Source organism: Bos grunniens, chromosome 21 (genome assembly GCF_055505025.1).
Source record: "Bos grunniens cultivar Pamir isolate PY7600 chromosome 21, Bosgru_T2T1.0, whole genome shotgun sequence".
NCBI classification, from domain to species: domain Eukaryota; kingdom Metazoa; phylum Chordata; class Mammalia; order Artiodactyla; family Bovidae; genus Bos; species Bos grunniens.
In genome coordinates this window covers 50,462,003-50,482,206 of record NC_141185.1, presented here as the reverse complement: position 1 = coordinate 50,482,206, position 20,204 = coordinate 50,462,003, and the positions used below count along the sequence as shown (strand labels likewise).

The 20,204-nt window shown below is 48.9% G+C and overlaps 1 protein-coding gene across 1 annotated transcript; it reads left to right on the top strand.

The window, feature by feature from the left end:
* The first annotated feature begins 11,677 nt into the window (after positions 1 to 11,677).
* LOC147349697 (myeloid-associated differentiation marker-like) lies at positions 11,678 to 12,283 on the top strand. Its single transcript, XM_086364994.1, has one exon. The coding sequence runs from the start codon at positions 11,678 to 11,680 to the stop codon at positions 12,281 to 12,283; it is 606 nt and encodes a 201-aa protein (XP_086221120.1).
* Positions 12,284 to 20,204: the final 7,921 nt, after the last annotated feature.

Here is a 20,204-nt window from a genome sequence, read left to right as displayed (position 1 = left end):
CTCCCTATCTAGCCAGGGGGAAGCCATGCCCACAGTAAGAGCCACATATTCAATACGCCCCTTTTGGAGCAAGCCAGCGTGACTGAGATATCCAGTCCAAATCAATGCTTGGCCAGGCAAAGGGAGGACCTGAACTGGGGTTGGAAAACACGGGAAAGATTACATTACACATTTCCTGAGTCAAAAATCCCAATTGTTTCCAATCATTGTAAGTTGTTGGACCTTTAGTATAGGCTTAATTCTCTCAGGGCCTATGGTCCTGGTCCCTTCTGAAATGATTAGGCCCAGATAGCTCACAGATTGTTGACAAAGCTGAGCCTTTTCCCTTCATGCCTTGTAACCGCAGCCTGCCAGAGAGTTTAAGAAATCTTCTGAGGCTTGTGAACAAGCTTCCTCTCTCAGCACAGAGCAGAATATCATCTATATATTGTAGTACCACTGCTTCGGAGCTATTCAAGTTTTGTAGATTTCGTGACAAACTTTGCCCAAATAGGTGAGGGCTGTCACGAAATCCCTGGGGCAAAAATGTTCAGGTTAAGAGAAAAGCCGGCTGCATAGGGTCTTCAAAGGCAAATGGAAATTGACTTTCCTCCGCCAAAGGCACTGAATGGAAAGCATCTTTTAAATCAATTACTGAGAAATATTTGGCTCGTTCAGGAATTTCAGACAATAGACTATAAGGTTAGGCACCACGGGGTGTAAAGAACTACAGTCTCTATTATTCATAAATCTTGAACTAGTCTCCATTTACTATTTGATTTCTTTATACCCAAAATAGGAGTGTTGCATGGACTGTTACAGGGAATTAATAGCCCCTGCTCCTTTAAATTCTCAGTGATAGGTTTTAACCCTTCCTTAACCCTTCGGCAACCCACTCCAGTACTCTTGCCTGGAGAATCCCATGGACGCAGGAGCCTGGTAGGGTGCAGTCCGTGGGGTCGCTAAGAGTCGGACACAACTGAGCGACTTCATTTTAACCCTTCCTCAGGTTTCAGTGGGTACTGCTTCTTATATGGAAATAAGTGTGGGTCTTCTTTAAGCTCTGGGGATCAAATCTATCCTAGTTTTTCAGGATACAGTTCAAAGGAGTGAGGCCGAAATTGTTAGTTCCCATCTGTGAGAGAGAGCAAAAAAGCATTGGAGACCCCTGGCCTTCCTGCCTGTTATCCTCAGATGGATGGATGGATGGGTGGATTTGTTGCAGGAAAGGGGACCCCTTCCAGGGTCCGAAACTGGGCTCTTGTCTAACACTTAGAAATGAATTGTCCGAGGAGATACATGTGCTGACAAAGCAAGGGATTTTATTGGGAAAGGGCACCCGGGTGGAGAGCAGTTGGGTAAGGGAACCCAGGAGAACTGCTCTGCTGCGTGGCTCGCAGTCTCGGGTTTTATGGTGATGGGATTAGTTTCCAGGTGGTCTTTGGCCAATCATTCTAATTCAGAGTCTTTCCTGGCGGCGCACGCATCGCTCAGCCAAGATGGATGCTAGCGAGAGGGATTCTGGGAAGTGGACGGACACGCGGTGTCTCCTTTGGACCTTTCCTGAACTCTTCCGGTTGGTTGTGGCTTATTAGTTCCGTGTTCCTTATCAGGATGTCCTGTCAGAAAACAACTCATGCAAATGGTTACTATGGTGCCTGGCCAGGGTGGGCGGTTTCAATCAGTGTGCTTCCCCTAACAGATTGATCTGTGGGTGGGTGGGTGGGTGGATGGATGAATGGATGATGGATGGATGATGGGTGGGTGGATGGAAGAAGGGGTAAACAGAATGTGGCCCATTCACACAGTGGAATATGACTCAGCCATGAAAAGGAGTGAAGCTCTGACACAGGCTACTGAGAGAGTCATTTCCTAGGCAGGTTGATAGGAAATCTAGGGGTCCCCAAGGAGAGAGGGGTCTGGAATTCTCAAGGAGGAAGAAAGGACAAACTTTTCACAGTCTTTGTAGACCAGGACCTGGGGACTGGAGTCGTTGAAAATGAGAGGGTAACAGGCAGGAAGGCCAGGGGTCTCCAAATGGAGGAAATAGCCTGCAAGTGTCAGACATTTTTATCTCTCTTAAGGGGCAGGAGGAAACAAACTAGCAATATTTTTTCCTTCTCTATACAAATTTAAAGGGAGGTTTCTCTTAAAATACTGTGTTGCCATAATGACACCTGGTTTCGCCTAAAGTTATCTATTCTTGAGCCTAGAGATAACCAATGCCTTTTTCTTATGGAAATGTTCGTCTTAAGCTATGCTAATGTACTATGCCTTTACCCCAAACTCTGTCTCCAAGTCGGTTCCGCCTCTTGGCCCAGAACCTACTTGACAAACCAGTATGTTATACTCAAATATTGTTCCCCTAATCTATGTAAATGAAACTATTTGTGTGGTGGTCTGCCCTTCTTCAAGATTCAAGTTAATCATTTTATGGCCCAGGATAAGCCATTTGGTGCCAAGATTATCCCAAAATGCATCTTATGGGTGAGGGGCCTGGTGTCATTCTGAATTTTAAGACATTCCTTTCTTTCATTAACAGGCTGCTAGTGACTATATAACATCCAGCTGAAGACTAGCAGGGGGGTACTCTTTCTACCCCCTTCTGATGCCTATGTCAGAAGCTTTTTCTATCTCCTTTATACTTTAATAAAACTTTATTACACAAAAGCTCTGAGCGATCAAGCCTCGTCTCTGGCCCCGGATTGAATTCTTCTCCTCGGGGGGCCAAGAATCCTGGTGTATTCGCGTGATTCAACAACAACCTTTCACTACAATGGGGATGAACTCGAACACACAATGCTCAGCGAGAGAAGCAGACACAGAAGGACGCACTGTCTTAGTCTGCCTGGGCTGCCATAGCGAAACAGAAGGCTGGGGGCTTCAGCAACAGGAATGCATTTCCTACAGTTCTGGAGCCCAGACGTCTGAGATCAGGGCGTCAGGATGGTCAGGTTCTGGTGAAGCTCTGTTCTTGGTAGGGGCAGGGGTCTTCACTGCGTCCTCACATGGAGGAAGGGCTGAAGGGGCTCCTTCGGGGTCTGTTTCTTAAGAGCATTAATCCCATTCACGGGGTCTCCACTCTCACGACCTCATCACCTCCTCAAGGCCCCCCTCCTCACACCATCACCTTGGGGGTTAGGTTTCAACATATGCATTTTGAGGGGGACACCAACACACAGCCCAGAATAATCACAAACCATATGATTGCATTTATAATAAACATCCAGAACAGGCAAATCCAGAGACAGGGAGTGGGTGAGTGGGGCCTGGCGCTGGGGGACGGGAAGGGCAGTGGGAGGACCTGAATAAACCCTGCAGCTTAGGATGTTCAGGAATAGCCAGTTCTGACTCCACGTTGGAACTGTGTCTTTGACTGGCTCTCTGTTACTTTTGTTACTATAATCACACATAGCGGCCTGCCCCAGAGAGTCCTGCCCCTCTGCCTGACTGTTAAAGTGCTTTTGTTCAGAACCCTGTCCACCTGTGGATGGCAGGAAGGAAGAGATTAACACATCCCCTGCCTGAGGCTTGCCGTTCTCCAAGATATTTGCAAGATTTAAGGACTTTTTAGTTTGTTTCCTCACATCCTCCTTCTCTAATTCATAAAAGAACCTGGCACCCAGAACCCAACAACAGGGTTATTTGGAGACATTAATCAGCCATAATTTTGGTCAGCCGGCAGTTAGGAAACAGTCGTATTCCTTGCCTCAACACCCGTGTCATGTGGTGAGCATAACAAGCTTGGATCCCTGACACCTGTCCTCAGCTGATTTTAATCTGCATCCTAAGCAGCTGTGTTCCAGCTGCAGAGAGGGATCCTGTTCACAGGGCCCTCCCAGGGCACGGGGCTCACATGGGCAGACCCCTCCCAGGGCAGGGGGCCCGTCTGGGCAGGGCTCAGCACACAGGTACCCTGCATGGAACCCTGCAGAGCACCCCCAGCCCTCTTCCTGGTCACCTCAGAGCAGGACCTGGACTAACAAACAGCCGCTCCTGGGCAGGTCAGTGACCCTGGGCTTCACTCTGTGCGGCCTCCTTCTGGCAGGTCTTCCAGAGTTTCCACTGCACCCGGGGCCCTAGGCTCCTGTCTCCACCCACCACCCCTCCTCTCCCTGACTCCTGGGTTCCTCTCTTTAGGAGAAGATCTTCTTGAAATTCTCTCCCACTCGTGGGCCAGAAAAAAAGACTAGAAATGAAACCAGAGCTGCAGCCCCATGTCCATCTTGACCCTCAGGCCCACACCTGTTCCTTGCACCTGGCAGGCACAACAAGACCCATTTTCTGCAACTGTGAGCCCCTGGTGGGTGAGGATTGGCTGACTGGATGAGTCAGCCAGCCCTTCCCAGCAATGCCTGGGTTGAGGTCTTTATAAACAACCCCCTCCAGGCAGTGGGGCTTCTCTGGTGGCTCGGTTGGTAAATGAAATAACCTGCAATGCACGAGACGCGAGCTGGCTACCTGGGTCAGGAAGATCCCCTGGAGAAGGGATGGCAACCCAGTCCAGTATTCCTGCCTGAGAAATCCCATGGACAGAGGGGCCTGGCAGGCTACAGTCCATGGGGTCACAAGAATCTGACACGATTTAGCAGCTAAACCACCACTGCTTCCCTAGTAGCTCAGCTGGTAAAGAATCCGCCTGCAAGGCAGGAGATCTGGATTCAATCCCAGGGTTGGGAAGATCCTCTGCAGAAGGGAATGGCTACCCACTCCAGTATTCTGGCCTGGAGAATTCCATGGACTGTATAGTCCCTGGGGTTGCAAAGAGTCAGACACAACTGAGCAACTTTCACTTGGAAAAAACCACCCTGTCCAGGCAGCAAGAATGCCTGCAGCGGCACCCGACACCATCTTCTCTGCCCCTCAGGAGCACAGCTGGTCTGGTGAGAAGGATGAGGGGTCACACATCGTGGGCTGACTTCTTATTTTGGGTTTCTTTTTCGTTGTTCTAAGAAGTGGATCCCAAAAGAACTTGCTATGATGAATGACAAAGTTTCTACCGCCTATATTTTCCTCAAGAATTTCATAGTATCTGACCTTACAATTAGATCTTTATCTTGACAATCTGTTGCTAACTCGTGTCCAACCCTTTTGTAATCCCATGGACCATAGCCTGCCAGGTTCCTCTCTCCATGGGATTTCTCAGGCAAGAATACTGGAGTGGGTTGCCATTCTCTTTTCTAGGGAATCTTCCTGACCCAGGGATCCAAACCCGAGTTTGTTGCATTGACAGACGAGCTCTTTACTACTGAGCCATAATAAGGTGGGATCTTTATCTTTGTTGGTCAGTCACTCAAGTCGTGTCTGACTCTTTGTGACCCTATGGACCATAGCACGCCAGGCTTCCCTGTCCATCACCATCCCCCGGAGTTTTCTCAAACTCATGTTCATTGGGTGACTCCATCTAACCATCTTGTCCTCTGTCATCCCCTTCTCCTGCTTTCAATCTTTCCCAGTATCAGGGTCTTTTCCAATGAGTCAGCTCTTCGCATCAGGTAGACAAAGTATTGGAGCTTCAGTTTCAGCATCAGTCCTTCCAATGAATATTCAGGACTGATCTCATTTAGGATGGATTGATTGGATCTCCTTGCAGTCCAAAGGACTCTCAAGAGTCTTCTCCAACACCACAGTTCAAAAGCATCAATTCTTTGGGGCTCAGCTTTCTTTATGGTCCAACTCTTACATCCATACATGACTGGAAAAACCATAGCTTTGACTAGATGGACCTTTGCAGGCAAAGTAATGTTTCTGCCCCTTAATGTTATCATTATACTGCTGCTTGATTCAGTTACCACATACACATACAGCATATCTCTTTTTCTGGATTCTTTTACCACAGAGGAATTGCAGAAGGACTAGCAAAGTTCCCTGTGCTGAGCATCAGGTCTTTGTGGAGTATCTACTAGAGATACAGATTTCTGTGTATATGTTAACAATACAGATTTTGGTATATGTTTTAGACATACAGACTTTTGTTTATATCTGGAGGAAGCAAGGAAGGAGATAACCTTGCAGATTATCTATTACAGATATAGATTTCTGTTTATGTTAGTGATACAGATGTCTGTGTAATCTTAGAGATTCTCAAATTTTTGTATTTGTGGGAGAAAAGTAATAAAAAAGTGAAAGTGTTGGTTGCTCTGTCTTGTTCAACTCTTTGCCACCCCTGCCAGGCTCCTCTCCATGGAATTCTCCAGGCAAGAATACTGGAGTGAGTAGCCATTTCCTTCTCCAGGGGATCTTCCCAACCCAGGGATCAAAGCCAGGTCCCCTGCATCGCAGGTAGATTCTTTACTGCCTGAGCTACCAGGGAAGCCCATTTCTGGGAGGAAAGGGCAAGGAAAGAAGAAAGGAGGTAATCCTTTTGGATTATCTATTTTAGATACAGATTTCTGTGTATATGTTAGTCCCGACCTCCTAATTCATCGTTGCTCTTTCAACTTTTTTGGAACCCTCTGTGTTTGAATTCTCAGAGTCTCTTTTTGTGTTGTAAATTAGTTTGTCTACTTCCTTTTAGATTTTGCCTAGTATTCACATCATATGCTATTTTCTCCCTCTGTCTGCCTGACTGGTGTCTGACCCTCCCAGGTCCATCCTTGTGGTGACCAGTGGAATAATTTCATAATTGCAGTGGCGGTTCTCATGGTTGACTTGCGGTCCACTGTATGCATGTACCACACCTTCTTTAAGCTTTCATGTGTCAGCAGACACTTAGCTGGATCTGAGTCTTGGCTACTGTAAGCAGTGCTGCAGTGAGTGTTGGGGTGTATGTGGGTTTTCAAATGATGGTTTTCTCGGGATATAGGCCCAGGTGTGGGAATGGCAGATCCTAGGCTTAGCTTTCTGGAAAGTGTTTTTTTTCCCTCCCGACACAGGGAGGCTGTGCTTTCTAGTGGCTGTTGCCAATGTCCATTCCCACGTACTGTATAGGTGGGTTCTCTCTCCTCCTGGCTCGCTCCTGCCTTGTTGCCTGTGACATGTGAGAATGGCCATTCTGGTCAGTGGGATTTGATTTGTCATTGTCACTTTAATTTGCATCCTCCTGTAATAATTAGGGATGTTCAGCATCTTATCCTGGAGGAGGAAATGGCAACCCACTCCAGTGTTCTTTCCTGGAGAGTCCCGCGGACGGAGGAGCTTGGTGGGCTGGTGTCCATTGGGTCGCACAGAGTCAGAGGTAATTGAAGTGACTTTGCATGCATGCATGCACTGGAGAGGGAAATGGCAACCCACTCCAGTACTCTTGCCTGGAGAATCCCAGGGACAGAGGAGCCTGGTGGGCTGCCGTCTATGGGTCGCACAGGGTCGGACACGACTGAAGTGATTTAGTGGCAGCGGCGGCAACATCTTATCCTGTTGCAGGGTGGGAATTTATTTTCCCCCTTTATACTTTTCTTTAAAGGATGTCAGGAAAATTTACCTGTTGCAATTGGCTTCTTGAACATCGGTTGTGTTTGGAATTTACGTCTGCAATGTGAGCCCCAGATCCTTTCCTGAGGGCAGCTGTCATTCACAGCCCCACAGGCCTTTTTCATTGGAGGTGTGAGCAAGCGCTGCTGGCCAAGTTGTAGTTACAGGAAATGTCCACAGGGCGGCAGCGCTGTTTCGTGCTCAACTCTGGTTTCTTGGACAACCAGAGCCTTCGGGAATGTCTGCTTCCTGATCTGTGAGTTAGAGGACTGTGGCTGAGTAAACACCCAAGGGCTTGTGTCCCCTGCCTCTTCGCCCTAACGCTTCGCTCTTTACCATCCGAATCATCCCTGCCTCGCCCACAGAACCCTGCTGAGGTTCCTAGGAGGCTGCACTCTCAGGAAAGAGCATTGAGCTGGGGACCCCAGCACCAGTCGACCTGCAGTCTCGGTTACTTTTCAAAGTTCAAGGCCAGAGGGTCAGGCGACCATCCTTTGGTTAAACGAAGGACTCTGGTCGCAGCCAGAGCAAACCTCACAGTATAGGTTAAAGATGGGGCTCAGTTAAGGGCACCCTGCCGGGCTGTTCAACCCTACTCCTGTAGGGTTGGATCCAAGGCCGTTCAGACTCCAGGGATGGGATGGCAGCCCAGGTCAGGGAGGTGGGTGGAAATTAGGCTTTGCTTTTCTTTAATCCAATGGCGATGGTATACGGGAATATAGTTGACCTGCCGTTTGGTGCTTGTTGTCAGTATACAGCCACCTGATTCAGTGTGACATATATTAACACACAGCATATCTGTTCTTTTATGGATTGTTTTGCCCTTGAAAATCTTGTAGAATTTCAAGCAAAGTTCCCTGTGGTGAACATCAGGTGTTTGTGCAGTATCTGTGAGATACACAGATTTCTGTATAAATGCGAAATTAGGAAGGAAGGAGATAATCCTTGTGGATTACCCATTACAGATACAGCTTTTTGGGTATATGTTAGTATCAACCTCCTAATTCATTCGTGGTGTTTCCTTTTTTTTTCTTTTAATTCTTTGTTTTTCGATTCTCAGAGTCTCTTTTTATATTATAAACTACTTCCTCTGTTTCTTTTTTTAAACTTTGCCTAAAAGGGACATCTCCTGTTATTTTCTTCCTCTGTGGCTGACTTCACTTAGTGTATGATCCACCAAAGTTCATCCTTGTGGGAACCATTTTCAGAATTTCAGTGGCAGTTTTTCATGTCTGAGTAATAGCCCATTGTATATATATACCACATTTCTCTAAGGTTTAATCTGTCCGTGGACATTTCTTGGGTCTGTGTCTTCGCTATTTGAAGTAGCACTGGAATGAACATTAGGTTGCATGTGTCATTTTGAATGATGGTTTTTTGTAATATAGGCCCAGGTGTGGGCACAAAAGTCCTAGGCTTAGCTCTCTTGAAATTTTTTCTTCTGGCCTGTGGAGGCTGTCCTTTCTAGGGGCTGTTGCCAATGTCTGTTCCTAGGGAAGGTGTAGGGGGATTCCATCATCTCCCTGCTCTTTACCCCCTTTCCTGTTTGTGGACAGTCAGGATTCCCATTCTGTCAGATGGGGTTAGATTTCTTGTTATCATTTTGATTAGCATTCTTCCTGTAATAACTCAGGATGCTGAGCTTCCTGTCCTGTGGCCATTTGTGGTTTTTTTTTTTTTTTTTTTTTCATTTCTTTCTCTTAAAGGGAGTGAGGAAAATTTACCTTCGCAGTTGGTTTCTTGAAAGTAAGTTGTGTTTGAAATTTATTTCTACAATAGCTGCCCCAGGTCCTTTCCTGAGGGTAGGGGTAATTAATACTTCCAGGTGAAAGTGAAAGTCGCTCAGTTGTGTCCGACTCTTTGCGACCCCCTTGGAATTCTCCAGGCCAGAACACTGGAGTGGGTAGCCTTTCCCTTCCCCAGGGGGTCTTCCCAAACCAGGGATTGAACCCACGTCTTCCACATCATGGGCAGATTCTTTACCAGCTGAGCCACAAATAGCTCCAGAGGCCTTGTTAATTGGAGGTGCTAGTAAACACGCAGTGGGCAAGAATGCTCAAACTACTGCACAACTGCACTCATCTCACACGCTAGTATGACTTTCTAGAAATGGAAAATGTATTTTTGTCATATTTTTTAAGTTTCCAGAAAAGATTCCAGACCTCCTGCTCCAGAGCATGATGGTCACATGCATCCCAGGACTCCCTGTCATATCCTGTGTCCCCCAGTGTCTGAGACTCACAGGGGAGGGTCCACTGATGCCCAAGGACCCAGGAGGGAAGGAAATAAGTAAAGGGGCTGGAAAGGACTAGGTCCCTGGAGAGGACCAGCAGCACCTGTCTGGGGTGGTGGAAAAGCAAGATACTCTGGGAAGACAAGGTCTCATGTTTACAAAACAGGAAAAAAGATACAGAAACGCCCTACAAACATGTATACATGTATGTACACACATGTCTACATATGATTTCACAGCATTTGAAATGTATTGAAGGCTGAGGTTGAGGACATGGATGCTCCCTGGATGGAGGGGTGGACGCTCCTGTGAGCAGGCAGGAAGCCTGGCTATGCCGAAGATGGGAAACCAGTCACAGATGAGATTATCATAGTCCTGCTTTATGTCAATTATACATGAGAATAAGAGAAATATAGAAAATACTAAACAGAAATGAGGATGGAAAACAATATAAAGAAAGAGGCTAGCAGCTGCTTGTCTCCAGCAACGCCACTGCCAAGGGAACCAAACCAGGTGACACTGTATCTCCTAAGGCTTGAAAAGGAGCTGTAATCCGAATTGTCACGTGAAATTAAAACAATGTGCAGCCACCAAACACTCAGGGAAGAAACAGTAATGCTAGTGATTCCACATCATTTTTTCATGAAAACACTGATGGAAACTGTGGTGGAAACTGAACACATCAAGAGTCCACCTGCAGTGCAAGCTGGCTTGCAGCCCCTGATCTGCAGCACGTCAGGCTGCATGTGCTGATGTCCAGAGCCAGGGCCTTCCGGGTCCTCTGTGAGGGGGGCGGGGAGGTAGCTGGCACACAAAGTAGGTATAGAGACATTGAACAGAAGGGGAAACGGAGGTTCTATTGAGTAGCTTGCCATGATCATCCAGCTATGAAGGCTCTACTCCTTGTCACTCTGAGTGTCCATCCCATCTCACCCTTCTCTGCCCTTCTGGCACCTCCTCCTCCTTCCTCTGTTCTGGCCATGACTTCCCAGCTCACTGTCTTCCAGTCCACATGCCTGGCTGCCGGGCAGGCAGGGCTCAGCCACATCCAGGCTGTGCTATGACTGGAGCACCACGTCCAGGCTCACAGAAAGGAGGAGGGGCTGCTAGCAGACAAACTTCCACTTCCTGGTTTCCAGGTCAGGGAACAGAGGCCCAGAGAGGGCACAGGCCTGACCCAGGGTCACAGGGTTGGAACCTCCATGCCTCCTCTTCTCCATATCCTCTCTCTGATGCATTCAATGGATTCAAAGCATTCAATGCATTCAAGTTGTCTTAGGTGGAATTTCAGGGTGAGTTCAAGTAATTAAACTGGGATCAAACTGGTGTACAGAGAGCATGACACTCCCTCCCTCCCTCACAGCAGTGCCCCTCCCCACCCCGGCGGTACCCACTGGGAGGCCTGCAGGCTCCAGGGCTCCACTGCCAGTTGGGGCTCAAGGAGTTTTGTGAGTCCAGGGAGGTTCTCAGGTTTGCTCTCTGTTTCTCTTTCCAGCCTCAGCTTGTCCCAGGGTTTATTATCAGCAAAGGCAACAAGGCCCCTGATGGCAGGAAGCTGGCTGGGGCTCAGGCTGCTGGCCCTTCAGCCCTGGGGGCCTCTCAGCAAATAGTCCCTTGGAAACAGGGCAGCTGTCCCTGCGGAGGGGGCAGGCTGGGAGGGGCCTCACTCCCCCAACGCTGGACCCTGGATGAGGCCCTGTGTGAGCAGGACTGCAGCCCTGGCTGGCAGGACTGTCTTGGGCAGTGACCTGGGCAATTGCGTGGTCTCCAGGGTCCCTGCCACTCTGGCCACGTGTCCCTGTCACAGCCCTGAAACCCCTTCAGGCCCCTGTTCTCCTGTCTCAGTTCCAGTCCAGGCCCCTCCTCCATGGGAAGGTTGGCTCCATGCCTGCATCCCTTCTGGGTCAGAAGACACCCACTGGGCTGCCTCAGGGCCCCAGGGACCCTAGGATCCCCCCAGTCATCTCCACTCTGTCCCCCGCCCGCCCCAGTCCTGGGTGCATTCTCAGGGTCGTCTCCTCCCAGGGGTCTTGCAGGGGCCTCCTCTCCTGCATCATGTGCGTGCTCTATGCCATAGATATGGCTTACATGTGGAAACACTACAAGTTGAAGAACATCCCCTGCTATGTGCACACACTACCAGGCCTGCTAAAGATTCTGGAGAGCGCAGTGGCCTGTGTCATCTTCGTCTTTATCAGCAACACCTCCCTGTACCTGCACCAGCCGGCCCTGGAGTGGTGTGTGGCCGTGTACTCCATCTGCTTCGTCCAGGTAGTCGTGGCCATGCTGCTGAAGCTGAGGGGCTGGGAGAAGAGACTGCCCCTCCGGCTCCCCACTTTCCATCGGGTGGGGACCTGGTTCTCATTCCTCCTCTATGTCATTGCCATGGTCCTCTGGCCACTCTACCAGTTCAACGAGAAGTTAGGTGGACAACCCCACTGGTACAGAGATATGAGCTGCGTTGATGAGCTCACCAACTATGGCTGCGTTTGGGACCAGCAACTGGCTGTGGCCATCCTGACAGCCATCAACCTGGTGATTTACATGGCCGACCTGGTGTACTGGACCCGCCAGGTTTCTGTAGGTCTGAGGACCAGCCCAGTTTACTTTATTCCCTCCACTAAACAGAGGTGGTCTTCACAGAACTCTATTTACTGCTGATGCCCTCTTCTGGCCCCCTCTCTCCCTCCTCACACCCTTTGCATTCATCCCACTCTCTTTTCTGTTTCCTTCCCTCCATCTGCTCTGTCTCCTTCCTATTTTCATTGGCTGCCCATGTCCTATTTTGCTTCTTTCTCTTGCTTCTCTCATCTTTTCTACATTTTTTACTTTTTGCCCCTTTTCTGGTCATCCTTGGTTTTCTCGCCTCCTGTATCCTGACCACCTCTCCGCATTTTCCTTCTTCTGATCCATCAGGACCTGAGACTCCTTCCTTCTCTGTCCACCACCCCTCCCACCTCCTAAGGTGCTGACTCTACAGCACACAGCCCTTTGTGCAGCTGTTCACACCCTGGGCCTCGGGAGGGGCCTCATTGCCAAAGCATATCTGTCCCCCTGACAGTGCCTTAGTTGCTGTGTGTTTCTGGGGTGGGAGTGATGGTGGGTAGCTAGGCATCGGGCCTCCCTTCTCCCAATAGAAGGCAGTGTATAGTGCACCTCCCCTTTAAGTAAAAAAAAAAAAAAAAAACATTCTGGAGGTCACTGATTCCCAATGGGCAAGAGTCCTGAAGCAGAGATTTTGGATCCCTGGGCCCAGCCTGATGCTCAGCCTCACCTGAGATTGGCTCCAAAATTCTTCCGAGCTTACTAAACACTGGCTGCCTAGAGGGCATCTTGAAGGAATTTGGGATGACTTCCACCCCCAACCAGTCTCTGGAGAAATGAAAAAGGAGCTGGTGAAGAACCCCAGGGACTTGCAGACACCTGTCTGCAGTGTTGGTGAGGGGCAGTGATGGCCTCCTGCCTCAGTGATCACAACTGCAGGTCCTGCCTCTGCAGGGAGAAGAGCATGGCCACTGCAGCCTTATGTGATGCTAGCCTGAGATTATTTTTTTCTTTCTTTTCCTATCTTCTGGTCAGGAGGCCAATAATTATTGGGTGACTTGTTCTTAAAGATAAAGTTTCTTTTCAGAATTTCTTAGGCAGGTGGTTTGGGGGTGGGGGTGGGGTGGTTGTTGCTGCTTCCACTGCCAAAGGAATTGCATTGCTTGAGTGTGAGGTGACACGTGTGTGTGTTTCTGTGTACCTGTTGCTTTCTGCTGCTGCTTCCTGAGTTTCTGGAATCAGGTAAAATAAATATATAATTAAAAAATTTTTTTCTAGATCTTTTTGTTTCCATGAGCCCCTGTTGTCAATCATCGGGAAAAGCCTTATACTTTTTCTCACACACTTAATGTTCTTTTATCTCAGTATAAAGATAAAGAGCGTTGTCCATGGCTCAGCAGTAAAGAATCCATGGGCAATGCAGGAGACAATGCAAGAGATGCCAGTTTGATCCTTGGGTAAGGTAGATCCCCTGGAGAAGGGCATGGCCTCCCACTCCAGTACACTTGTCTGGAGAATCCCATGGACAGAGGAGCTGGGTGGGCTACAGTCCATGGGTCACTAAGAGTTGGACAAGACTGAAGCCACTTAGCATGCATATAAAGATGAAAGGGAAAACTAATACAATTTTGTAAAGTTTAAAAAAAAAAAAAAGCCCCAAACAAATCCACATATTTTAATACCCCAAATTGACCTAGAACTCAAAAGAGCCCTAGTCAGTTTTCACCCTCACCAAATCTATGTTTTTGAGAACCACTCCCACTGACTCTCCACCTCCATCTGGACCAGAGCCTGGGGATGTGGCTCAGCCTGTGAGGCAAGAGGTTGGGCCCCACCCCAATGTCAACATCCTGCCCACTACCTCTTAAAGGGGCCATGACGGCACCTCAAGGCCTCTCTTTAAAGATGTGTACTGGTATGGAGTTCAGTGCACCTGTGCGTGTACATGTGTGCGTGCTCATGTCAGTCAGTCAGTTCAGTCGCTCAGTCGTGTCCGACTCTTTGCAACCCCATGAACCACAGCACGCCAGGCCTCCCTGTCCATCACCAACTCCCGGAGTTTACCAGACTCATTTCCATTGAGTCGGTGATGCCATCTAACCATCTCATCCTCTGTCGTCCCCTTCTCTTCTTGCCTTCAATCTTTCCCAGCATCAGGGTCTTTTCAAATGAGTCAGCTCTTCGCATCATGTGGCCAAAATATTGGAGTTTCAGCTTCTACATCAGTCCTTCCAATGAACACCCAGGACTGATTTCCTTTAGGATGGACTGGTTGGATCTCCTTACAGTTCAAGGGACTCTCAAGAGTCTTCTCCAACACCACAGTTCAAAAGCATCAATTCTTCGTCACTCAGCTTTCTTTATAGTCCAACTCTCACATCCATACATGACCACTGGAAAAACCATAGCCTTGACTAGATGGACCTTTGTTGACAAAGTAATGTTTCTGCTTTTTAATATGAGGTCTAGGTTGGTCATAACTTTCCTTCCAAGGAGCAAGCATCTTTTAATATCATGGCTGCAATCACCATCTGAAGTGATTTTGGAGCTCCAAAAAATAAAGTCAGCCACTGTTTCCACTATTTCCCCATCTATTTGCCATGAAGAAATGGGACCGGATGCCATGATCTTAGTTTTCTGATGTTGAGCTTTAAGCCAACTTTTTCACTTCACTCTCCTCTTTCACTTTCATCAGGAGGCTCTTTAGTTCTTCTTCACTTTCTGCCATAAGGGTAGTGTTATCTGCATATCTGAGGTTATTGCAATTTCTCCCAGCAATCTTGATTTCAGCTTGCTTCCTCCAGCCCAGCGTTTCTCATGACATACTCTGCATAAAAGTTCACATGCCGCCCTGCGATGACACCAACAGCCCTATATAGTAGCTGGTGATGAGGAATTCACCACAAGCCTTCTTCTCCTGTTCGCAGCCACAAAGCCTCAACCCCAGCATCCTAGCGTCACCAGGCCAGAGGGGCCAGACAAGCAGAGCTGCGGGGGAGGGGAGGGGAGGGGCCCCACTGCTGCCCCTCACTCCTGTACTGGGGTGAAGCATGTGATCCTCACCCAGGGGCTGGACGGATGGAAGGGAAGGACTTCTACGAGGTGGTCCCTGTGGCAGGAAAATCTTAAGCAACAATGAAATAAAATTCCTATTTTAAGACAAGACAAGAAAAATTTAAATTGAACATTTTTGGTCTGTCTCTGTCAGATTCTTCCCTCTCCTCTAGTGTGCATATTTCATCTGCATTGTGCCTTAACCAGACCTCTTCAAGGGAAGAAATACCCATTTCACCACAAGGGTGACATTTTCTAGAGGAAGCCATGTAACTCCTTAGAAGACAGCACTGCTAACTTACTTCGGACCTGATCACTGTCTCTAACTGTATTACTTGTGCTCTGCTTATTTTAAAGATTCATGCCTTATTTCTTGTATTAACAGATGTGTGATAAAGAATGTGATGAAAAAATAATGGTGACTCGGCCTCTTGAAATGATTCATATAGTATATATAGTTTTATAAGATCCAGGATTGTAATGCAGTGACTATTCCCATATGACTCAGTGGTAACGAACCTGCCTGCTAATGCAGGAGACTTGGGTTTGATTCCTAGGTCTGGAAAATGCCCTGGAGAAGGAAATGGCAACGCACTCCAGCATTCTTGCCTGGAAAACCCTAAGGACTGAGGAATCTGGCGGGCTACAGTCCATTGGTCTCAAAGATCAGAGACGACTAAGCGTCTAAACCACAACAACAGCTACAGATATCGGAATAAGCAACAGGAAGGAACCATCTGCTCAGGACTTGGGCCCAGACCACCTTTTTTCTGGGAGTCTTTTTTTCCTCATTCAGTCCGATGACTTTAAGATTCCACTCATCAATAAATATTCTTGTTCCCCAAGTGTGTGTGTGCCAGGCCCTATTCTAGACACTGGATAGAGAGCAGAGAACAGAACCAAGAGTTCCGGCCTCATGGAGCTTGCACTCTAGTACAGGAGACATACACATCAATACATAACATCAGTCAGTGGGCTATTAATGCCATGATAAAGGGAACACAGGTAAGAAGGGTTATTGGAGTGCCTGTTGGCGGTGGGGGGCAAGGCTGCTCCATGGATGTGACGTTTAAGAAGAAACTGAAAGAAGAGTGTAGGCCGAGTCAGGACAGCTCCCCAGTTCCTGTCTCCAGAGCCGATCTCTACTGGGATCCAGAGTCATATACACCTGCCTCCTGATCTCCCCCACCGGATGTCTCGGGACACGTCACACTCCGTAGGTCCAGTCCCACCTCTTCAATCCCCCGCTCCCATCACTCACTGATCCTTCCTCATCTTTCCATCTCAGTCAATGGCACCACCTTCCCAGATGCTCTTCACAAAATTCTCCTGAACCCACCCACTCTTCTTCATCTTTAGACCACCTGGTCCAGATCCATCCATCCCCTCACCTGTACTCCTGCCATAAGCTTCTAGATGCTTCCTCTATTTCCATCCTTTCCCTCAAAGACTGGTTTGGAGTAAAGTCAAAGTATGATACTCTGAAGATTTCTGTTTGCTCCCTTAGGATGGAACACAGACTCCACAACATCACCCACCTCCAAAGCCCTGCAAGATCAGACCCCTTTCTTCCTCTCCAGCCTCCTCCCCTGCCTCCAGCCACTGACAACTGTTTCCAGTTCTCTTGGTCATCTCAGAGCTTTTCACCTTTTATGTCTACACACCACCTCCCAACCCTCAACTGAGACCTGAGTTCAGCCGGGCTCACAGTAGACCTGTGCTCAGTCTATGCTACTCTAGGTCTCAGTTTGCTCATCCAGAAAATGGAGATAATAGCTCCTGCTTTTAGTCATAAAGGCTATTAACTGTACCCTCCAGAGACATCTCTGGCAGCATAAGCAGAGAACAACTGTACTAGAAGGATACTGGATAGCTTGGAGAACTGCTAGAGAGGGACCAGCCTGAGAACAGGCTCAGACCAGAAATGAGGGTGCTGGACAGCCAGCTCACAGCCAAGGGCACTTGGTCCAGGCCCCGTGGCCACTGGAAGCACACTGGATGATACTGCAGGCCCTGCAGAAGGAATTCTGGTCTCTCTTTGTTTCTGTGTATATCTGTTCTTGTGTGTCCAGGCCCCATTTGTGGGGCAGGTCCAATATTTATCTGGCCTTTTCTTTCTTGAGGCTTCCCTGATGGCTCAGACAGTAAAGCATCTGCCTGCAATGTGGGAGACCTGGGTTCGATCCCTGGATGAGGAAGAGACTCTGGAGAAGGAAATGGCAACCCACTCTAGTATCCTTGCCTGGAAATCCCCATGGACAGTGGAGCCTGGGATGCTACAGTCCATGGGGTCGCAAAGAGTTGGCCACGACTGAGCGACTGCACTTTCCTTGCCTTTTCTTTCTTATTGAGGGTCAGGCCCAGTCTCTCCCCAGGTTGCACACATTATGGGATTGTCCTCAAATATAGTGATGAGGTCAGGTCCTCAGTGATTTCCCTCCATGGAGATATCCATCACAGAAGGTCAAGTGTTGTTAGGAGGATTAAATGGGACAAAACATGATTCAGAGATTCTCAAATATTCCCCTAAAAGGCAGAAGGGATGGAGTGCATCCCAGTTGGTAGGTCCAGGCTACAGTCTGAGCTGTAAGCACTTGTATTCATTTCAGAAACATTTGCCATGGGCCAACAGGGCAGGTATTGACATAAAAGTTAAGAGAGGTGTCACACAGAGCACACACTGCAGGGTAACCACTGTTCTGGATGTTTTGTTCCTCCCAGCAGCCCATGAACTATGCACTCAGTGTCTCCATTATCACAGACACACAGTGGGTAACTAGACCAAGATCACACAAGTAGGAAGTGGCAGAACTGGGATTTGAACCCAGTCATGTGGGTGCAGGATCTTGTACTCTGATTGTCATTAATTTGTACCTTGAATTCCAGAAAGATAAAACAGCCAATATTTTTTGCACCAACAGGGTGTAAACAAACAACAAGGAGGTCCAGCACCTCCTTGGTGGCTCACATGGTAAAGAATCCACATACAATGTGGGAGACCTGGGTTCAATCCCTGGGTCAGAAGGATCCCCTGAAGGAGGGCATGACAACCTGCTTCAGTATTCTTGCCTGGAAAATCCCCTTGGACAGAGGAGCCTGGCGGGATACAGTCCAAGGGGTCGCACGGAGGTGGACATGACTGAGTGACAAAACATACCACCAGTCTGACTAGGTGACTTATTATCACTATTTCATTTTCAAGGATATTATTATTGTCATCCCCATTTAAGAGATGATGAATGTGAGGCTCAGAGAGCACATTATGTTTTTTTCCTCAAGATCACACAGTTACTCTCTGAGAGAGCCTGTGTTGAATACAGATCTGTCTCCCCCAAAGCTCAACAAGAACCTCGGGAAATGCTGAGCCCGTTCCCTCTTCTCTCAGATCCAGGTATAACCTCCTGGCTCCTGTCTGTCCTGCTCTGGCTGCAGTACCTCATTCAGAGGTCCTACAGCAGCACCCCTGTCTCAGGCAGACTACCTATTTCCTGTTGAAAAGGGAAGTAGCCAGCCAGAAAAGTCCGGAGACAGCAGGGAGAAACTTCACAGGGGTTGATTAAAGCCCCCTTGTTTCTCTTCAGCTCACCTGCCCCCCAACAGGCACTTTTAGACAGGAGCCAACCACACAGACAAGGGCCGCATGATCGGCCGTCTGCACGGGCACCCAGGGCAGATAACCAGGTGCCTGAGACACAGGAGGGAACGGCCCCAACTCTCCCCACTCAGAGGAAGACTGAAGAGGCTGATTCTGTGATTTTTCCAAGAAGCTGCTCCAGGACCAGAAAACGGGAACATCTGTGCCCCAGGCTGTGTTCTGGATGCGGCTCAGGCCATAGTCTGGGGGTGTCAGCTGGAGTCACCCTGTGCAGAGGACGCTCTGGCCGGCTGAGGAGGGAGCCTCTGACTGCTGCCCCAGGAGACAAGAAGCCCAGGGCAGACAGGGAGCAAGGGAAGGGCCTGAGGCTTGGGTACTGGGAGGTCTTCTCCATGAACTGTGTGTGTTGAAGGGCTGGGGGAGGCCGTGGTCACCAAGTAGGTGGGTTTCGGGTCCCCAGCTCTCCCTCCCGAGACCTCTGGACCCAAGTCACCTCCCTTCTCTCTGCCTTTGGAGACAGGCCTGTGTGGGCATCTCTCAGCTCCTCCCCGAGCCTGTCTGCTCTGGAGTCAGAGCAGATGTGACTGTGAATCCAGTCGCAGACCCCAGATCTGCCTCTCTTCACTCTGGGCTTCTGTTTCATCTTCCCCTGCTTATGGTCAGCCCTCTATATGCACAGCAGGAAGGAATTTGCTTTTCCCAAAGGAAACACAAGCTCCCTAAATAAGGCAAGAGCATTCTGGCTGCTGAGCTGGATCTGAAAAAGTGGAAAGTCAAGAATGTGTGGGAACAAGGAAGTCTGGGAGACCTCAGACTGTGGGGGTGCCTAGAAGCAGTTTGTGTTTTTGACAAGAATCACTGGAGAGTTGGACCCCAGGAAAGGGATTAAGGAAACTCATGTTATGAAAGAGAAGCATGTTCCCCACCAAGCAGTGGTCATGGGGAAGGAGGGTGTGTTTAGTCAGGAAGGATGTGACCAATAAACAGGACCCAGCAGCCGAGAGGAAACAAGCAGAGAGGGTGGAGAAGGGGGACAGACGGGAGGGAGCCGGCTCCATCTCCACGTCTGAGTCTCCAGGACTGGCAAGTCCAGGGGCCCCGGGAAGAGGGGGGCTGGGAAGGACCAGGGTCTCTGGGACCCCTCCCCCATCTAGTAGATGAGGAAACTGACTCAGCAGCAGTGAGTGCCCTCCTCAGGGGGATGGGGCAAGTTTGTGCAGGACTAGGGTGGACGGGGCAGAATCCCAGCCTGGAGGATGCTGCTGCCACACTTATAACAAGCAGTATGGGGCCATGGACAGACAGCCAGCCTGGCAACAGGACACCTGGTCCTGACTCTGACTCTGCCACACACAGGGTGACTTTGGACAAGTCCTGCCCCTCCCTGGC